Here is a 20,131-nt window from a genome sequence, read left to right as displayed (position 1 = left end):
ATCACTAGATTATGTATTTTAATAATAGATCTAAACGAAAAAGAAGCAAAAATCAAGAAAATAAACAATAAGTAATATGTAACGTATGTATGTAAAATGTATAAAATATACAAAAATTTTTAGAAAATTTTGTATGGATTAATATATGGACTAATGAACCTCATTTTACTATCAACAGATACTTTACTGAAACCGCACTTGGCACGCATGCGTGAGAAAACCGGTCCATTTAACAACTGGAGGTTGGGGGTGCGTTCGAAGAGTATCTTGAATATGCTGTCAGCATTGGTTGTGTTCTGTAAAATGCATGATATGCATGATATCATTTTATCCTTATTATTATTCGCCAATTTTTAAACAATATACAGGATAACATGATACATCATGTGCTTTACGGAACCCATCAGAATCCTTATTCTTGAAAAGAAACGTATACGAAAAACTAGGGAAATACTATAATGTACGTATACTATAATATATCCTTAGTCTCAATAGGGACTCAGGGAACTATTCAATCATTCTACCTATGAGTATGCAATCCAATACTTAACGCTTCGAAGCATTCTTTAATTAGTAAAATTTCTTTCTTCTGGTTAACAAAACATTTACAGCATTAAGTAGACATTTCTTTATTATTAAATATAAAACAAAGATAGAATCCCAGACTTTAAAAAGAATGCAGTTGTATATGTCATCAATTGTGAATTTATTTTTAGATGCGAGAATTCTTTTTCTAAAAAGTTCTGAAAAAAATTCTTTTTACATCAGAAAATGAATTCAGAACATACGAATCTTTTTGAATTCTCTGTGCTATCTGAGATGACACAATAATGAGAAAATGACGATTCTCGAAATTTTGAACTGCGATATTGCGATTCTTGAACTGCCCACTTTCAGTTAATTACAGGACGTATAACAATAAAGTATTAACCAAAGTATCTTTCATTATTGTATTAAACAAAGTATCTTTTAAGACTGTAAATATCCAACAAATAAGGAACAAAGATCCTAAACAATCAACCTGGATTTTTAATGCTTAAATAATTCGGTGCGAATTCATATATTCATATTCAATCCTGCAAACCGCGTGTCGAATTTAATTTCATCAGTCTTTGAAACACAATCCTAACAAAATTAGAGTAGCAGTATCACAAATTAAATTGACAAGCAATTTAATAATATTGTGATGCTCATAAGCATCTTAGAAAGATCTTAATTAATTTAATGCTGATAAGCATCATCATATTGCTCCCCGGTAAAAAACTTGTCATACATTAATATGTATAAATATGTACATAAACATACATAAATATTCATAAATACATATAATTATATAATACGAAATATGCCCACATATATTCATACATCTCTCTCTTTCTTTTGTAAAATTATTTTTTAGTGTAATAAAAATAACAATAGTAATGTGAAAATATAAAAAAATAATTAAAGGGATTTTCACATTGCTTGTTTTAGAAAAAAAACAAGTTTGGTAAAATGTTAAAAAAATTGCTCATACATAATTATGCATAATTTTATAATACGTATTATTTTCATATATACTTACCTTTCGCATTACGTATTGTGTAAAATTCTTGAAATTTTGCATACTTCAGCTTCCTTACAGACAAAATAGTATATATAAAATTTCTTACAGATTATTTTTTTTTATTATACTCTGTACGAGATTTGATTTTCGCAATATAAATATTCGATATTGTAATTTTGAGAAATGCAGGAAATTCTTGGAAGTAGGAAATATTTTTGGAATTATATGTATAATACAAATTCTTTGTTTGCCATATATTCTCCTGATATTTTGAAAATTCCTGAAAGTCGAAATTGCAATTTTTAGAATCTTTATTAGTTTTTGATATAATGGGAATAGGAGTGAACGAATATTTATAATTATATATAATAATACACAACGAATATTTATTTATAGTATTAATATACATTTTAATGTATATTTATAAAAACATAAAACATACCTATTATGTTATATACGTATATGCAATATAGTAATATAATATAGTAGGAAAATATACATTAATAATCATACTATAAATGTACATACGTATGCATTATACATATATATCCTAAATACAAATTAGAAAAAAATTAAAATCGATACTTCATGTTATGAATGTGCGATACGCATTTTCTCGTATCGCACATTTCTAACATGATATCGATTTCAATTTATTCTCTATTTTTTTTTCGATCGATATGATAAAAATATATTGTTACGAGAAAGAATTTTTCTTAAAATGTCAGTTAGAAATCGCCTTTTTAAAAGCGACTTATAACCAATATTTTTGTAAAAAAAATTTTTTTTTTGCGTAACAAACATATCATCGTGTGTATCGGTACACGTATTGCACATTCCTATTTCGTGTTAGTTTATATCGCGATGTATCTGATGTTATACCATAGTACAGGTCTGTTCAAAATCTTTGTTTGAAATCCCTTGAAAAATTTTTACACTTAAAATGAGATAAATATGTATTCAAGCGAAAAGAAGGAAAGCGAAGATGCTGAATGCAAAATGTGCAAACAACGTGACCAGATCAACGTCCCACCACAGTGCAAAAGACTTTGTCCTTTTTCTCCTTTATCTGTCACCGTAATTATAAGATCTTTAAGTAGCTTGTCATCGGTCAGATTACTTCAGTCGACATCAGTTTCAGCAGATATTCAACGGTATCGATATTAAGTGAGTGAATTTTGCTAGTGACTCTCAAGTAGATTCTCGTTAATTCGAATCTGGTAAAGCTATTTTATCATTCGAATTATTCACTGCCAAGAATACAGTCCCTTTAATTAGCTACATTTTTTGCCATAGGGCCAGAAACATCCGAACTAGACGAGTGCAAAAAATGTAACTGAGGAGAATCTTAAAGTGGCGTTTTTTCGTTATGCAACCAGAAATAACTACTAAAACTATCTTCGTATTTTGATTTCTGAAGACGATAGTCTTAGCTATGATAGCTTCTGGTTGGATAACGAAAAAACACCTCAGAATGCTCTCGCAACTAAATTTAAATTCTACGAACGCTCTTCAGAGCATTTCTCAACGCTCCAGATCGTTCCGATCTCTAAAAAAAAAAAAGAATACTTCTCTTTCTTAACGTATAAATAACGAGACAAGATTTAGTTTCTTAATTTGAATTTAGCAATTTTAATTTTTTAATTATTATCGAAAATTTATCGCATATATATAATATCTCTCTTTATGTCACGTAAATGTGTTATCTCTTGAGTTGCAAGTTGTTATCGTGCACGTTCAGTATAAATAGAATTACTGTGTTAGAATTATAATTCTTTCTGTTAGAATTACGTAAATTTTAATTAAGTAGTCTATTTCATACATTTACTCCGTGGATGAAAGGTCGAACAACACGTACGATAACAATTTAACTTGCATTTAAAATGACTTAAAAAGCAACATAAAAAATAAGACACAATAAATCTTTAATGGAAATTGAAAAATTAAAATTACGCATGCCAAACGTTGCTATTATATTATTGCTACTAATAAATATATATTAATTAAAAAAATCGTTCAACAATATTAATAAAAATAAATAATAAATTCAAGGCTAATTCGAGTCAAGGTGAAGGTGGCAGAGATTAAATTCCATTCCAAAGATTATAATTTCCATAATGTTTAATCTTCTTTATTTAATGTTTAAACAATTTTCAAATTTATTATCCATATTAATAATGAAAATTTCAACTATATTGCTCAGATAGTCAGAAGCGTCTAACGGACGCTAACTAATTTCAATTGATTAAAATTTTGCTGATTCACTTTTGACGGAAGCATCAATGATTATTATTTAAGAAACGTGATTACTGATGATGGCTATAAAGACAGTCGAAACGTTTAATAAAAAAGATTAAATACTACGGAAATTAATCTTTGGAATTTAATTTCTGGCACCTTCATCGGCCTTGACTCGAATTAGCCTTAAATTTATTTTTTATTTTTATTTTCAAGATTGTAAGTCTGTTAATATATATTTGATATTTAAATCAATGATATAAATAAAACTCCTGTTTAGGAGAACCTGTACATCAAAAAATCTCCAGATCAAAGTGATATGAACAGGATTCCTTAAACAAGAGTTTAATTAAACAATATTTCTATTAATTGCAGCAGATTAATAATAAATTATATTTTTAATCAATATACGTAGAACATTTTTTTTACTAAATAGACGATGACGTCAACGGAAAAAGGTTTCGCGACGATAGCTATTCATGCTGGGCAAGATCCTGATCAATGGAATCATTGCTCGGTTGTACCACCTTTGGTAATGTCAACTATTTTTAAACAGGATGATCCAGCGCCGATTGGAGTAAGTATACTAATCCAAGTAGAATAACAAGTCACATTAACGTAAAATGAATCCGAAATAATTGAAAAATGACTTTTAATGATCATTTTGACATTTTAATATCATAATAACTTGTTCTGTGTGGAAAACGTCTGGCTCATCAAAATTCATCGACACATAGCTCCTAACAATTACTCCTTGTTATTCAGTCAATTAATGTCAATTGTACCAAGCAAAAATTGTATTAAGCTTTTGTAGCTATTAATAAAGTTAAAGTTACACGTAAGCTATGAAAATATTTTTTTGTAAATCAATTTATATTTATCTGTCGAAAGATTAAAATGAATAAATAAGAAAAATGAAATAAACAGATAAATAAGACAAACAGATAAACGAAGCAAATGAAAGACAAGTAAATAAAAACAAGGAAATAGATAAGAAATAGATAAGAAATAGACAAATAAAAAAGAAAAGGAATGACTTGGAAATTTAATGGCTATAAGCGACTTAACAAACAAATTGCGAGCTAAGCGTGCTGTTATCGAATCAAGTATATATTTCTGTACATTATAAGCGGCATTTAGTATAATTTTGGGAAATATTGATCTTTTTCTTTATTAACCTGACTTTCACGCGGAAACAGCTCGTCGATTTTTAATATTTGTCGTACGACAAAGAGATTTCAAATTTATTGAGTGACTTATAGCTATAAAATAGAGAAATCCGCGACAACTTCTCTTTCTTGTAGCTAATCTATAGCTTGAAATGCTTTATCGTACGACAAATGTAATACCAGCCTACCCCCTTTTCTCACTACTGAAACAACTTCGTCAGGATGATTTTACTCAGGCAGTAAAATTTACCCTCATCATCTGTTTTTTATCAATAAGCGTTCGGTGTCAAAACGTTATTGACTGATGAGGATCCGGGATTACATAAAAGAAATTATTAGGGATGCGGATCGTAAAATTATCAGATATCGGATATCTCGGATATCTGACATTTTCCGGATATCCGATCGAATTCCGAGGGAGTGTTTTCTAAAAAAAAAGGCCTATACAGAAAAAGACTATAATTTTGCAACAATGAATGATATTATAATATCATGAATATGCATTCTTGCTTATTTCTAAAACATTTATATAAGAAAAAAATCAACAATTTAATGGTATCAAATTTCAATCGGATATTAATGATATCCGAGTATATTCCCGAATATTAATGACATCCGGCTATCCGATCGAAATAATAAAAAAGGATACCCGGTGCATCTCTAGAAATATGGACCCATCGTGTCCTCATTGCAGCCATAGTCACTGAAGCGACATTCAGCTGATTGTAAAGCTGGGAACGATGCGAATAAGGGACCCACCTGTTATAAACCTGAGGATCAAATAAACAAGAAATAATACATTACACTTATGTGAATAATACAAATAAGTAAAGAACAGTACACAAATACAGTCTACACTGCATCTTGATGACTAATAATATTTTTATGTAAATTATTAAATAATTTCCCAATTCTGAAATTTAAATCTACAGTTCAAAAGTCGAATAACAATTCGCATAAGTCAAATAACAATTTGCGAAGGTCAAATAACAATTCGATTACATCTGTTTATCTTATCTTCACTGCACAGAATCTTTTAGAAAAAAATACGTAAAAGTTTTATTCTTTTGAATATAAATTAAAAATACTTTTTAAGTACTTTCTGATTAAAAAACAGTACTTGCGTGTTAAAATATCTGCTATTTTTAAAATATAATGCTACAATATTTTTGCAATATCTAAGTGAATTTGAACATGTTAGAATATGATTGCAAAAAATCAATAATCTTGTATAAAGGCGTTTGAATTTTAATTGTTTCATTTCTAATGTAGGAATATTTATATGGCAGAAGCGGTAATCCCACGCGTAACGTTCTGGAGACATGCTTGGCTGCTTTAGAGAAAGGCAAACACGCCTTTTGTTTCTCTTCTGGATTAGGTACTCTTACTGCTATTACAGGTTTATTGAAGGCAGGAGATCATTTGATTGTCGGAGATGAGCTGTACGGTGGAACCAACAATCACATCCGAAAATGCAGTAGCCGACAGGGCATAACACATACCTTCGTTGATACGATTGATATACAAAACGTTATAGATGCCATACAGCCAAATACAAAGGTAAATAAAAAAGTGTGTTAGAATATTTTGTGTTTTAATATTTTGTATTTTAAATGTTATGTTTTTTATATCACATCGGTATTTTCTACATTATAATTTGTTCTATTGTAGATGATATGGCTAGAGACGCCGACAAATCCTTTGATGAAACTAACAGATATAAAGGCTGTTGCTGAAAGTCTGAAATCTCGTCCAGACATTATACTAGTCATCGATAATACATTTTTGACAAGTTATTTTCAAGTAAGTTTGAGAAAAATTACATTCAATCGTATGAGGTCAATGTTGAAAGTAACTGCAACAATATTATGTTTTTCATACAGAAACCTCTTGATCTTGGTGCCGATATAGTGATGTATTCATTGACAAAGTATGTGAATGGCCATACGGATGTGATTATGGGTGCCGCTGTAACGCGCCGGGATGATCTCGCGCAGAAATTGCGGTTCAATCAAATTGGTAAATTAACAAGAGCTTTTCTGGGCCATGTATTTAAACACTTTATATATAAACAATTTCTTCTTCAATTTAGTCATGGGAATTGTTCCATCACCATTTGACTGTGCTTTAGTCAATCGTAGTTTGAAAACGCTCGAACTAAGAATGGAGAAACACATGAAAAATGGTTTAGCTGTAGCCATGTTTCTCGATTCTCATCCTAACGTTGAGAAAGTGATTCATCCACGTACGTAACCGTATAATTTTTTATTCTCCTTATTCTGTACTTTTTTAAAAAAGAAGCATATTTAACTAATGTCTGAATAATTAATATGACGATAAAGCGTTTACAATAAAATACACATATTGTTACGTTGCAGTTCTCTCGTCACATCCGCAACATCAGCTTGCGCTTACACAACAAACAGGGCACAGTGGAATGGTTTCTTTCTATCTGAAAGGCGATTCTAAGCGCTTTTTGCTAGCATTGAAAGTTTTCATTTTAGGTGGATCCTTAGGCGGTCCAGAATCGCTAGTCGAATTGCCGTAAGTATATTCGAGAAATGTGTATATTTAAAAATCTAATTTCAATCAATTTGTCTCATTTTAGAATTTTAATATCGCACGAGTCCCTGCCAGAAGATTTGCGAGCAAAGTTAGGCATAACTGATCAATTAATTCGATTAGCTGTTGGTCTTGAAACCGAAGACGATCTCATAGCCGACCTCAAACAAGCATTGGACGCTTGTCAATAAATTAACAAATGTAATCAGATAGCCGGAAAAGTAATTCAATAGTCGATGTCCTATATAATTTGTATTAATTATCTTACAAATAATATCAAACCTCCATACATTATCAAATCTTTATAGACCGTCGCTATTAGTAGCTATAGAGAAATTTTATTTTTATAAAATTCTTTTATACATTTTACGGTTCTTTTTTTATACATTTACATTAGGAACACTTGTATAATGTAGCAATCAAGATATACTTTTTAACACACATATAATCACTCGTCCCGATTCCTTTTGGTTGATCATAACTGTTAGGCATTTCAGAATATGCAAATAAATGTATTTTCAAGTTCAGAAATAAAAAAAATTACAACAATAAAGGACTAGATAAATTTAATTATTGTGAGCATTACAAAATGGTAGAGGATTTTTCTACTCAATTTAGTCCACTCTACCTGCTCGAGACGAGTGGGACCGTATATTCAGGACACCCTGTATATATTCTTTATTTCTTTTCTTGTATCGATATGGTAAAAATATAAGTATATTATTACAAGAAAAAACGATTTTTTGTGAAAATATCGATTAGAGAAAGATTTCGAGAAAGTCGCTATAAAGAAATCGCTTTTTAAAGACAATATATGACATATTTTAAAATTTTTTTTTTTTTTTGCGTAACAATACATCGTGTGTATCGATACGCATATACATTCCTACTATATTATCTTCATATTAGTAACGCGATATCGTTACATCAAGGATGTGATCGATTTGGACGCTTTCAGCGCTTTTCAGTATTTCTATTCTTATTTTACGTCTAATGAACAATAAAGACAGAATGATGATTACAAGCGCTTAAAGCGTCTAAGCGACCAAATCCGCAACTCAGATGTCGTATCAGGCAGTAAAGTCTGTTCAAAATTCTAGAGAAAGAGAAAAAGAGAGAAAGAGAGAAAGAGAGAAAGAGAGAGACAAAGAGAAAGATAAGATAGATAAAGCGTTTATTGAGCGTTCGAACATGTAATTTTTAATATATATTAGCAGTATAATCGTAACAAAAAATTTGTGACAGAGTATTCATAGCGAGAAAATAAAATGTCGCGGCAGCAAAAGAGGCAGAGAGAGAGAGAGAGAGAGAGAGAGAGAGAGAGAGAGAGAGAGAGAGAGAGAGAGAGAGAGAGAGAGAGAGAGAGAGAGAGAGCATGAAACCTTAAAAAATTTTATACTTAAAATAAGATAAATATGTTGAAAATATGTTAAAATGAAATAAATATATTCGAGGGTTCAAGAGAAAAAAAGAAGGTGTTCAATGCGAAAAATGCGAACGTGAACAGACCAACTCCCCCACTAAAGTATTTTGTCCTTTTTCTCCTTTATCGGCCATGCAACTGACAACGTTGCAAGTTATTTAAGTAGCTCGTCGCCGGCCAGGTTACTTCAGTTGACTTCACTTTCGGCAGATATTCAGCGGTATCGATATTAAAGTGAGTGAATTTCGCTAGTGACCTTCAAGTAAATTCTCATTAATTCGGCACCTGATAAGGCTTTTTCATCACTTGAATTATTCACTGCCAAGAATACAGTCTCTTTAATCAACTACATTTTTTGCTATGGGGCCGGGGAAACGTGCGAATTAGACGAGTGCAGAAAGTGTAGCTGAGAAGAATCTCAAACAAAATGCCCTCGCAAATTTAAATTCCACAAACGTTATTCAGAGCTTTTCAGAATGCTTCAGAGCGTTCGATCTTTAAAAAAAAAAAGAATACTTCTTTTTCTTTTCTTAACATATAAATAACAAGACAAAATTTTATCTCCTAATTTGCATTTGACAATTTTAATTTTTATCGAAGATTTATTGCGTCTCACTTTTTATGTCACATAAATGTGTTATCTCTTAAGTCGCAAGTTGTTATCGTGCGTACTGTTCAGTATAGATTGTGTTAGAATTACGTTAATTTTAATTAGTATTTTTATGTTGAATGAAGAACTGAACAACACGCACAGTAACAATTTAATTTGCGTTTAGAATAAAAAGTTTACAAAAAAAATAAAACGCAATAAATCTGCGATGAAAATTAAAATTACGCGCGCCAAATGTTATTATTATATTAATGTTACTAATAAATATATCATTAAAAAAAAAATCGTTCAACGATATAGATAAAATTCCTGTTTAGGGATTCCTGAATATGTTCATATTAGTCAAAGTGATATGAACGGGGTCTCCTAAACAGGAGTTTCAAACAATATTTCTATTAATTACAGCATATTAATAATAAATAATATTTTTAATTAATATTCGCAGAACATTTTTTTATTGAATAAACAATGACTTCAAAAGAAAAAGGTTTCGCAACGACAGCTATCCATGCCGGGCAAGATCCTGATCAGTGGAATCATTACTCGGTTGTACCACCTATGGTGATGTCGACTACTTTTAAGCAAGATAGTCCAGCGCCACCCAGAGTAAGTACTAAACGTCTGACTCACATCAAGATCATCCATATATAACTCCTAATAATTACTCCTTGTTACTCAATCAATTAATGTCAATTGTACCTAGCAAAAATTGCATTAAGTTTCTGTAGCTATTAATAAAGTTAAAGTTACATACAAGCTATGAAAATAGAATATTTTTTTTATAAATCAATTTATATTATTTTCTGTCGAAAAATTGAAATAAATAAATAACACGAAAATGAAACAAATAAGAAACAGATAAATAGATAATATGAAGCAACTGAAAAATGGGTGAATGAAACAGATGAGAAACAGATAAGTAGATAGAAAAAGGAATGACTTGGAAATTTAATAGCTAAATAAATGCGATTTAACAAGAAAAATGTGAGTTGAATGTGCTCGGAGCAAATATATATTTCTGCATATTAGCATTTATAATTTTAAAAAATATTGGCCTTTTTTTATTAAATTGAGAAACAAATAAACAAGCAATATATTAAATCACTTATGTGAATAATACAAATAAAGGAGCAGCAAGTACGATCTAGACTGCATCTTCGTGTTTGACAAAATAATATTTTTGTGAATTATTAAATAATTTTCCAATTCTATAATTTCAATCTACGGCTCAAATGTCGAATAACAATTCGCGGAGGTCAAATAACAATTCGATTGCATCTGTTTATCTTATCTTCACTTGCAGAAAGAATTCCTTTAGAAAGAATACGTAAAAGCTTTATTCTTTTGAATATAATTTAAAAATATTTTTAAGTACTTTTTAATTAAAAATAGTATTTGTAAGTGTTTTACATGTTATTGATAATGTTTGTTATCCAAGTGAATTTGAACATATTTGAGTATTATTGCAAAAAATCAACAATCTTGTACAATGGCATTTTAACTTTAATTGTTTCATTTCATATGTAGGAATATGTATATGGCAGAAGTGGCAATCCTACACGTAATGTTCTGGAGATGTGCTTAGCTGCTTTAGAGAATGGCAAACATGCCTTTTGCTTCTCTTCTGGATTAGGTACTCTTACTGTTATTGTAGGTTTATTGGAAACAGGAGATCATATGATTGTCGGAGATGATCTTTATGGTGGTACCAATCGTTACATTCAAAAATGTAGTAGCAAACAAGGTATAAGATATACTTTCGTTGACATGACTGATGTACAAAATGTTTTAGATGCCATACAGCCAAATACAAAGGTAAATAAAAAAACTAAAAATATTACTGTTATTTACACTTTGTATTATATTAAAATTTAATATTTTGTATTTTAAATTTTATGTTTTTTAGTATCATATTAGTATTTTCTGCATTATAATTTGTTCTATTGTAGATGATATGGCTAGAGACGCCGACAAATCCTTTAATGAAACTAATAGATATAAAGGCTGTTGCTGAGAATTTGAAATCTCGTCCAGACATTATACTAGTTGTTGATAATACATTTTTGACATGTTATTTTCAAGTAAGTTGACATAAATTCGAATACAAAAATTGTATTCAATCGATGAATGTGACAAAAACTAATATATTATGCTTGTAAAATAGAAATCTCTTGACCTTGGTGCTGATATAGTGATGTATTCATTGACAAAGTATATGAATGGTCATTCGGATGTCATTATGGGTGCCGCTATAACGCGTCGAGATGATCTCGGAGAGAGATTGAAATTCAATCAAAACGGTAAATCAACAAGAGCTTTTTGCACATTTGAAGATTTTATGTAACATTTTCTTTTGCGATGCCATTTAGCCATGGGAATTGTTCCATCGCCATTTGACTGTGCCTTGGTCAATCGTAGCTTGAAAACGCTCGAACTAAGAATGCAGAGACATATGAAAAATGGTTTAGCTGTAGCCACATTTCTCGATTCTCATCCTAACGTTGAGAAAGTGATTCATCCACGTACGTAACCGTACAATTTTTTGTTCTTTTTACCTTGTATGTTTCTAAAGTAGAAGCATGTATAAAATTAATAATCTGAATAATCAATATGACGATAAAATGTTTACATTTAAGATAAAATACGTGTTGTTACATTGCAGTTTTCACGTCGCATCCGCAACATGAACTTGCACATAAACAACAAACAGGACACAGCGGCATGGTTTCTTTCTACCTGAAAGGCGATTCTAAGCGCTTTTTGCAAGCATTGAAGGTTTTCACTTTAGCTGAATCCTTAGGCGGTTACGAATCGCTAGCCGAATTACCGTAAGTATATCGAGAAATATGTATTAAAAAACATTTTTAATCTGTTCTTCTCATTTAGGTCCGTAATGACGCACGCGTCCGTGCCGGAAGATATGCGAGCAAAGTTAGGCATAACTGATCAATTGATTCGATTATCTGTTGGCCTTGAAACCGAAGAAGATCTTATAGCCGATCTCAAACAAGCATTGGAGGCTTGTCAATGAATTAACGAAATGTAATCAGATAACCGTAAAAGTAATAGCAGGTATTCTAATATGTACTAATTGTCTTACAAATAATATAAAATCTCTACATTGTCGTAAATCTTCATACAATATTGCCAGCGATATCAGTAGATATAAAGAAATTTTATTTTTATAAAATTCTTTTATACATTCCACAATTCTCACATTTACATTAGGAACACTTGTATAATACAGTAATCAGACACTTTTTAACATATAGTTCATTCGTTCCGATTTCTCTTGGTTTATCATACCTGTCAGACATTTCAAATGTGCAATAAATTTACAAACAAAATAAATTATATTTCATAGTGATATTTAGTTATTAATGATTTATATTACAAACGAGATCAAACTAATTGCTCTTAATATATCACAAAAATTCACTAGAAATTATTAAAGTCAAAAAACAATAATTTTTATTGATTGTCCTTCGTCTTAATTTTAAAATATTATCTTTGCGTTTTCACTGAACAAAATACTGCTGTATAAGAAAATGGATATCATTTGTACTCCTAATTCCAATGCAATACATTCGGTGCGGTGACACACATATTTCTCTTCCCATACACATAAAATCGTAGACTGGAAAATTGTTCTATTGCAAATTGATCTTCGATGAGTATCGTATTCTCTTTGTTCTATTCATCCTGTCGTATTCCTGAGCTCGATTGTACAGCAATACTCCTACTATAACTGAGGAAGTGCCGAGGGCCGATAATCCCGTCACAGGATTGTTAAATAATAGAACGGAGAGCCATATTAGGAAAGCTCTCTTTGCAGTATTAGCAACACTACAACATCAATATAATGTACTTTAGAATCAAGCGGAGAATGCAGTTTGATTACATGTTCAAAAGACTATTACATACCTGTGTGTTACGGGACTGATATAGTCCATAAGTACATAAGCGGTAATACTTTGGAAATGGAAGAATACTCCGTTAAGAAGGAATGCCGCGAATAATTTAAAACTCAAGGAATGCTCCAGCGTAGGTAAATCGACTAATAGTATCGATACCGGTATTTGTACCACAATTGACGCTAAACTGGTATAAAATTGTAATTCCGCTGGCCTACAAAAATAGAACATTCTTTCTCCATTTTACAATATTACGCACACTCGAATTAAATTACCTACGTATATTTAAAATTGTCACCGCTGATCAACATTTTCGAGTAAACATTTTGTAAACATTCTGTTACATTTGTGGCCATAGCAGCGATGAATCCTCTAAGATCGAAACTAATTTCATTGATGGAACATAGTGCCAATCCACCCATTACAGGTATTAAAGATAGATTTACATATAATCCTGTATGTTCCCCTAAAAATATAATCAGTCGATATAAAAAGTTCTAATTGCTCAACTAATTATCAAAAGCTGAATTATCATAAATTATATTAGATATAAAAATACACTAAAAACACTCACCTAATAAATACCTGCTGATGAGGACGGTGAAAAGAGGTGCGCTACTTTTTATAGTTTCTGTGAAACTTACAGCTACATAATTTAATGATACTAGACCTAACACTACCGTGGCGAACCTTGTGCAGCCTACAAGTGTCATATGCTTGTAAAATCCTGGAGGTCTCATCAACCTTGGACTGGCTTTGTACATACCACAGGGAAAGTACATTTGTATCAATCCACAAATTGCAGTCATTAACATTTGACAAGCACCTGCGATTCAAAATAAGTATTTATAAAAAAATATTGTATATAAAATGTAAAAGAAAAGCTATAATGTAAAGCACTAATGACATATCAGATATTTAATATTAATGCTTTAATATTAATATCATACTGATAAGAGACTATGGAATTTTCTAGGAAGACACAGTTGACACAGTGAATCATTTCAGTATCATTATTTATCAATGTTAAACAAAGCTGAAATAATTCACTGTGTTAGAATAGTTGCATTTAACAAAATGTTTATTTTGTAATTGTTGGAAGTTTTTTCGACTAGATTATACTTTTTTAGATTTACAGGAATAATCTTACTGTGATAAAAAGAAAATCAATAAATACAAAAAGTTACACAAAGGTGCTTTCCATTTAAATGTAAACATTTCTTTCTTAACATTTATTAGGCTTATTCTTTTTAACTAAACTTCTTGCATGATTCAGCTTTTCTTTTTCTTTTAACATTGAAGAGAAAAAAAGAGATGAACTATATAAGAAGTTTAGCTAAAAAGAACAGAACAAGTGATAGAATACTTTTGTGTCGACTTATCACTGGATGGAAAGCACCCAAAATAAATATGTTGCTAAATCTTAGTTTAGTTTAATAACACAAGTCCGTACAAATGTTCCATCTTTCTTTATATTCCATGAATAACAAAAACAGAAAGATATTTGTGCTGATACTTGTATTATTAAGTGGAAGGCATCCTCTGATGACTCATTATGAACTTTACATTTTTACACAGAAATAGCTGTATTCAATGACATTGCTTTTAAATAATAGATAAGGCTTAAAAATAATCGTTTGCTTACCCAATATCGTGGGATCACCCTCCATGTAAGACAGTATGTATTTGTTTAGAAACAGTGTACATCCACTAAAGACATACCACAGAGTGAGAAAGAGGAGAGCTCTGGAATTGAACAAACCGCCCTTTGTGTCACTCGTTAGAACGATCACGTCCTCTCGTTTTCTGACATGATCCGCGTGTTGCTTCGGTTGGGCGTCATGGAATGCAGGCGACTCGTCGGCAACATCTCCACGGGCGGCCTGCGGATTGATACGTACGGAATAGTTCTCCATCTCTCGTCCGCTTCCTTCCTCTACAATCCTCGCATGAACGCGAGACTCGCCGCGGATTGCGAGACGTGAGAAATCACATTTTTCACGCCGCTTGAAGAAACTTTTTCCGCCCTTGGCGCTCCGTGAATTAGGTTAGGTTAGGTCGATATTCACGCTAATCAGATCGCGCCACGGTTTTTCAACATCAATGATCGGTCGAACCGGTTACGGTCGACCGGTATTCGCCGTTGTCCCCGTTTTCGCATGACAATCGTCTCTTCTTTCTTTGTTTATGTTTTATTCTTCTTTTCACAAGTATCCACACTTCTCGAGACACAGAACATACCCACATAACAAAATGCCCGCATAATAATCGCATGGTGCGCGCATATGTGCGAGTATTCGCCCCCTCGCACGCATGTGATCCTCATACACACAGATGCGTCCTTATTTGAGACTCGCATCACTCGCGTACTGATACTAATTTAATATTCGAAAAATAAAAAACATTCATATTTAAGGCTTACAAATTTTATTTCTAATGTGGGATCTGTAATAGAAATCGTAGCAATCATAGGGGCTGCGGTCGCTTTCAGCGCTTTTCAGTAATTCCATTCTTATTTTATATCTAATGAACGATATGAACGATAAAGACAGAATGATGATTACAAACGCTTAAAGCGCGTGAATGTCCAAATTAATCGCAGCTAGGATCTTAAGTCGTAGAAAATTGAACAATCATGGTTATTCCTCTCGTATTCGTCTGTGATTGATTAATTTTCTATGATTTAAGGCTCATGACAATGAGTAGGCTATGTTCCAAAATTTACTGTCAGTACTAAAAGTCTATAGTTCTAGACCCAGCAAACGAGAATGGATTAAAATGGATTGAAATTTTTTTCTATCCGAATGCTTTAGATAGCGAATTTTTGGATTTAATTGGATTTAATTGGATGCAATTGGATTGAAAAACTGCATTTCCTATTCAAAATTTTGAATTGAATAGTATTCACAATGTACAGAAAAAACTAACATTATTTTAGATTGAAAGACATAAAGATATGCTCCATGCAATTCTTATAAATGGATAAAAATGCATTCAGGATTGAAAAGCATTCATTTTGACATTCGTGAATCAATATTTCCGAAAATCTGAATTCATTTCAATTCATTTCAATCCATTCTCGTTTGCTGGGGTTATCGTTGTTTGGAAAAGAGCAAAAATATATAATGAATGAGCTAATATAAGCGTAGTGATTTTATAAATTATTTTAAATATATATATATATATATATAATTATATATATTTATAGCAATGAAAAACTACGGATTCTATCACGGATTATACGATAAATATACAAAAATAGTTTACTGGGCAAACATGTTAATAAATAAGTTTGTATAGATAATGATAACGCAAATATTTATAATTTTTTTACGCAATCACTTATCAAATTATAATTGACTCAGTAAGCTTCGAACGTTATCTTTGATTTATTTCGTAACTTCTTTTATACACAACATTGCACTTATGTGCTATAAAAATACTCTCATGTCCATATAAAATCTGTTAACAGTAAAGATATTATAATTCCTCAGAATAATCTAATTTTTTAGATGTATGTTTAGAAATTTCTTTATTCAGTGTAGAATTAGGGAATTTCTGAAGAAAATCATTGTATGCCAAAATAGCGACATTTCTTCCAGCTATTGCACTCATTTCCATCGCACTTCCGGCCCATTCAAATGCATTAACATAATAAAGTGCATCATGTAGTTTGAAATTATCAAAGTTCATCTTTGTCGAGTAACAGGGATATGCTTTCCAAGCAATTTCCTTTTTCTCGATGATCTTAACATAAACAAAAATTAAATATGTATATCAGTTTTGCTTTTGCTTATATAAAACGATTACAGCAAATTTCATACTTTAGAAAACATATCGTGTACAAGACTTGTCTCTAGAGGTTTTCTGCTGAAGACCTTCCAAATTTGTGGATCTTTCCTAAATGAATCATCAACAGGATTCACTTTTCCGACCGAACTGATCGTTGTTTTGTTAGGGTTGCAACTTAGAATCCCATCCAAAGGCTCTTGCAAGTTAAAGTAGTTTGGTTTGAGATTCGCTTTGATGAATGTCGCATACGTTGTCTGATATTTTCCTGGAATCACCAAGTTACCCGGAAACCCGATAAATTTTATTTGAAATTCTTGATCGCTAGTAAGTGGTGCGGCGATAATTACGATGTCATAGTTAGACGTCATTGGATCAGTACTATCTGAAATGCATAATTGCATGCTATATTTCATACTTTAAACATTTTTCTCTTTCTCGAACAGATTTTATTTATCGCACCTTTATTTATATAGGTCACTTCGTATTGACTTACATCATGATCGTTTGCTAAATTGCGAATCTTTGTAACACAGCTTGGTACTACAGTTACTTTTTTATTTCTGTAAATGAGATGCTCCGGTACCTAAGATTTCAACATGTATTTTATACATTTTTTTACGAATAATTTAGGACAGACAATAAGTTAATAATATATACCCCTTTATTATATAATATATTACCCCTTTATTTCCACCTTTAATAGACCACAAATCACTGCCCATCCCAGCCACAGCTATGGTACCAACGAAACTTTGGATATCGACTTCCTGACCGTAATTCACTACGATAGCGACTTGCACTAATTCATTAATCATTTTCTCTGTGCAACCCTTATGCAAAAGATATTCTTTCGTAGACATCTTTAATAATTTCGGAAAATCCTTATTCATAGCTGATAGCAGTGCAGTAACATTGGCAAAGGATTGCCCTGCATCCTGCAGATCATATATCTTCACAAAATCTTCTATCATGTTGCTTATAAGACTGCTCAAAGAAAATATATAATATAGTGTTATTTTTTTCTCTTTTCTTATATTTTATATTACATAATGTTTAAATACTCTCTCTACCTCTTGAGAGTATACAACTGAAAGCCGTATCTATGAAATAATTTCATTAATGATACTATGGACCAATCGCTCGCTATGAATATAAACTCATCTCCGTTCCATATGCCAAATGTTTCATCACTGGATGAAGAACTCTTTTCCAAACCTAAAAAATCATAAAAGCTGATCAATAATTCTTATTCGTTTCTACTAACATAGATTAACTGTAATTCAATTTAATTTACTTTTTATTTTTAGAATCTTTTTCTGCTACTGTAGTCTACAGTCTATAGATTAATTTTAATCTCAGTTTCATTTATTTTTTATCTTTTTCTATTTCTTAGGGGACTAAAAGAAGATAAAAAGTAAGTTACACCAAGATTAAAATTATCCTACATTCATAGAAATAAATATACAGTGCCAAGAATTAGAAAAAGATAAAAAATAAATTAAATTGAGATTAAAGTTAATTTACATTAATAGAAATGGACATATGCAACTAATATATTTGAGCTAAGGAAACAGAAAGTTGCTGTCTATACTTACCCAAGAGTTTAACAAATCTCTGCATATACATGTTCTTAGAATGTATAATTGAACCACCAGCTTCAACTTCATCTTTATCAATCTTGACGGTTGCCAATCGTCCGCCGATAATCTTCGCTTCATACAAGTCGATTTTCACAGATTCCTTTAACAATTCAGTGAGAAAATGTGAGGCGGACGCTCCGCCGATACCACCCCCTATAATGGCTAAAAGAGGAAAAGTCGAACATAAAAACGAATAAAAATCTTTTGTAAATTATTAAGCAACGCATTGATATAAAAAATTAACTCTTACCGACACGTGGTATAACATGTTGTTCAAGGGATATTCCCTGTTGGAGTATTGTTATTACAAGTAACGCTATATGCAGCTTCATGATTTGTTCGTGTCACTTGAGTAGACCTTAACTTAATTAGATATGAATTCACATATTTATCCACCGCTTCTGTTACTTATTTACGCAAACAACTTGTAGCTATCGATAATTTTTATCAATATCTACATTTCTCTTTGAACTTATAATTGCACTGATAATGTTACACTGTAAAGTGTAATGCACTATCTGAATGTAGCTATATATATACACGGATCAGGGATAGCCAACTTTTATCTGAGACTCCTGACAAAAAGGTTGGCTATCCCTTTATTATAAGGCTTGATTTAGTTTAATCTTAACAGGCAAATATTTTGAAAATATGTAATTTAAAAAAAAAAAATATTCCAAATAAAAGTTGTATAGTATAGAGAGGAATGTACAATGATGATGTTTCCTTCTATACTACAATTTTTATTTGAAATATTTCTTGATAGAATTGCATATTTTCTGTTAAGATTAAATATTTGTTTATTAAAATTAAAACAAATTACCTTTTATATTCTTTACATATAACTAGACTATGGATATTTATGCAAAATATATATACTTAATTGAATATTATAATTATCGGACAGTTTTAGCAGTCGATCATTATTCGTTAAAGAGTTATTAAAAAGTAAAGTAAAAAATTTGAGATTGTCGACTGTAAATATGCAATTTGTGAAAAATATGCATTTTATGCAAAATATTCAATTAAGTATTTTACATAAATATCTGCAGTCTATATATAACTATGCATTTTTTCTTCTAGTGCAAAATAATTTATTCTATTTAACAAAAATTATTTCTTTTACTGTATTCTGTTTTAAAATAAATTTATTTTAAAATAAATCATTACAAATGAAAGTAGAAAATAAAAATATTAATCAGAGATTCAATGAGCGTTGCCAAACAAATGAAATGTA

At 30.9% G+C, this 20,131-nt stretch overlaps 4 protein-coding genes across 6 annotated transcripts; 2 read left to right on the top strand and 2 right to left on the bottom strand.

Annotated features, from left to right (window-relative positions):
• Positions 1-2,568: 2,568 nt before the first annotated feature.
• LOC105146009 (cystathionine gamma-lyase) lies at positions 2,569-8,068 on the top strand. Of its 2 annotated transcripts, XM_011055990.2 has the most exons (8): positions 2,569-2,713; positions 4,221-4,361; positions 6,226-6,513; positions 6,625-6,756; positions 6,837-6,972; positions 7,046-7,198; positions 7,332-7,497; positions 7,562-8,068. In XM_011055990.2, exons 2-8 carry the CDS (start codon positions 4,224-4,226, stop codon positions 7,704-7,706), a joined length of 1,158 nt encoding a protein of 385 aa, XP_011054292.1. In that variant the 5' UTR covers positions 2,569-2,713; positions 4,221-4,223; the 3' UTR covers positions 7,707-8,068. The 2 variants fall into 2 exon arrangements, with proteins under 2 accessions (XP_011054292.1, XP_087266232.1); XM_087410106.1 differs by lacking the exon at positions 2,569-2,713 and having other exon boundaries at positions 4,205-4,361.
• Positions 8,069-9,017: 949 nt separating this feature from the next.
• On the top strand, positions 9,018-12,915 carry Cth (Cystathionine gamma-lyase). 2 transcript variants are annotated; one of them, XM_011055986.2, is made up of 8 exons: positions 9,018-9,172; positions 9,994-10,154; positions 11,076-11,363; positions 11,498-11,629; positions 11,713-11,848; positions 11,918-12,070; positions 12,211-12,376; positions 12,435-12,915. In XM_011055986.2, exons 2-8 carry the CDS (start codon positions 10,017-10,019, stop codon positions 12,577-12,579), a joined length of 1,158 nt encoding a protein of 385 aa, XP_011054288.1. In that variant the 5' UTR covers positions 9,018-9,172; positions 9,994-10,016; the 3' UTR covers positions 12,580-12,915. The 2 variants fall into 2 exon arrangements, with proteins under 2 accessions (XP_011054288.1, XP_011054289.1); XM_011055987.2 differs by lacking the exons at positions 9,018-9,172; positions 9,994-10,154 and adding an exon at positions 10,173-10,532.
• On the bottom strand, positions 12,705-15,777 carry LOC105146007 (solute carrier family 35 member E2A). Its single transcript, XM_011055989.2, has 5 exons — positions 15,108-15,777; positions 14,037-14,288; positions 13,742-13,928; positions 13,473-13,676; positions 12,705-13,394 (listed from the first exon to the last, which is right to left on the bottom strand). Exons 1-5 carry the CDS (start codon positions 15,376-15,378, stop codon positions 13,199-13,201), a joined length of 1,110 nt encoding a protein of 369 aa, XP_011054291.1. The 5' UTR covers positions 15,379-15,777; the 3' UTR covers positions 12,705-13,198.
• A 1,055-nt stretch (positions 15,778-16,832) lies between these two features.
• LOC105146005 (prenylcysteine oxidase 1) lies at positions 16,833-19,437 on the bottom strand. The gene is made up of 7 exons (XM_011055985.2): positions 19,145-19,437; positions 18,850-19,056; positions 18,325-18,469; positions 17,935-18,238; positions 17,714-17,837; positions 17,287-17,636; positions 16,833-17,209 (listed from the first exon to the last, which is right to left on the bottom strand). The coding sequence occupies exons 1-7, from the start codon at positions 19,224-19,226 to the stop codon at positions 16,943-16,945; spliced, it is 1,479 nt and encodes a 492-aa protein (XP_011054287.1). The 5' UTR covers positions 19,227-19,437; the 3' UTR covers positions 16,833-16,942.
• Positions 19,438-20,131: the final 694 nt, after the last annotated feature.

Source organism: Acromyrmex echinatior, chromosome 1 (assembly GCF_024713525.1).
Source record: "Acromyrmex echinatior isolate Ae372 chromosome 1, ASM2471352v2, whole genome shotgun sequence".
Lineage (NCBI taxonomy): Eukaryota > Metazoa > Arthropoda > Insecta > Hymenoptera > Formicidae > Acromyrmex > Acromyrmex echinatior.
This window is presented reverse-complemented; position numbering and strand designations above follow the sequence as displayed.

Excerpts from the sequence above, each read along its gene's own strand:
- LOC105146009 (XM_011055990.2), top strand. The coding sequence starts at position 4,224 with ATGACGTCAACGGAAAAAGGTTTCGCGACGATAGCTATTCATGCTGGG. Across the intron at positions 4,362-6,225 it reads ATGATCCAGCGCCGATTGGA|GAATATTTATATGGCAGAAG; the intron begins GTAAGTATACTA and ends TTTCTAATGTAG. Across the intron at positions 6,757-6,836 it reads TTTTGACAAGTTATTTTCAA|AAACCTCTTGATCTTGGTGC; the intron begins GTAAGTTTGAGA and ends TTTTTCATACAG.
- Cth (XM_011055986.2), top strand. The coding sequence starts at position 10,017 with ATGACTTCAAAAGAAAAAGGTTTCGCAACGACAGCTATCCATGCCGGG. Across the intron at positions 11,364-11,497 it reads CCATACAGCCAAATACAAAG|ATGATATGGCTAGAGACGCC; the intron begins GTAAATAAAAAA and ends GTTCTATTGTAG. Across the intron at positions 12,377-12,434 it reads GAATCGCTAGCCGAATTACC|GTCCGTAATGACGCACGCGT; the intron begins GTAAGTATATCG and ends CTTCTCATTTAG.
- LOC105146007 (XM_011055989.2), bottom strand. The coding sequence starts at position 15,378 with ATGGAGAACTATTCCGTACGTATCAATCCGCAGGCCGCCCGTGGAGAT. Across the intron at positions 14,289-15,107 it reads GGGTGATCCCACGATATTGG|GTGCTTGTCAAATGTTAATG; the intron begins GTAAGCAAACGA and ends TTTGAATCGCAG. Across the intron at positions 13,929-14,036 it reads CATCAGCAGGTATTTATTAG|GGGAACATACAGGATTATAT; the intron begins GTGAGTGTTTTT and ends TTATATTTTTAG.
- LOC105146005 (XM_011055985.2), bottom strand. The coding sequence starts at position 19,226 with ATGAAGCTGCATATAGCGTTACTTGTAATAACAATACTCCAACAGGGA. Across the intron at positions 19,057-19,144 it reads ACATGTTATACCACGTGTCG|CCATTATAGGGGGTGGTATC; the intron begins GTAAGAGTTAAT and ends TTCCTCTTTTAG. Across the intron at positions 17,210-17,286 it reads TACACGATATGTTTTCTAAA|ATCATCGAGAAAAAGGAAAT; the intron begins GTATGAAATTTG and ends GTTTATGTTAAG.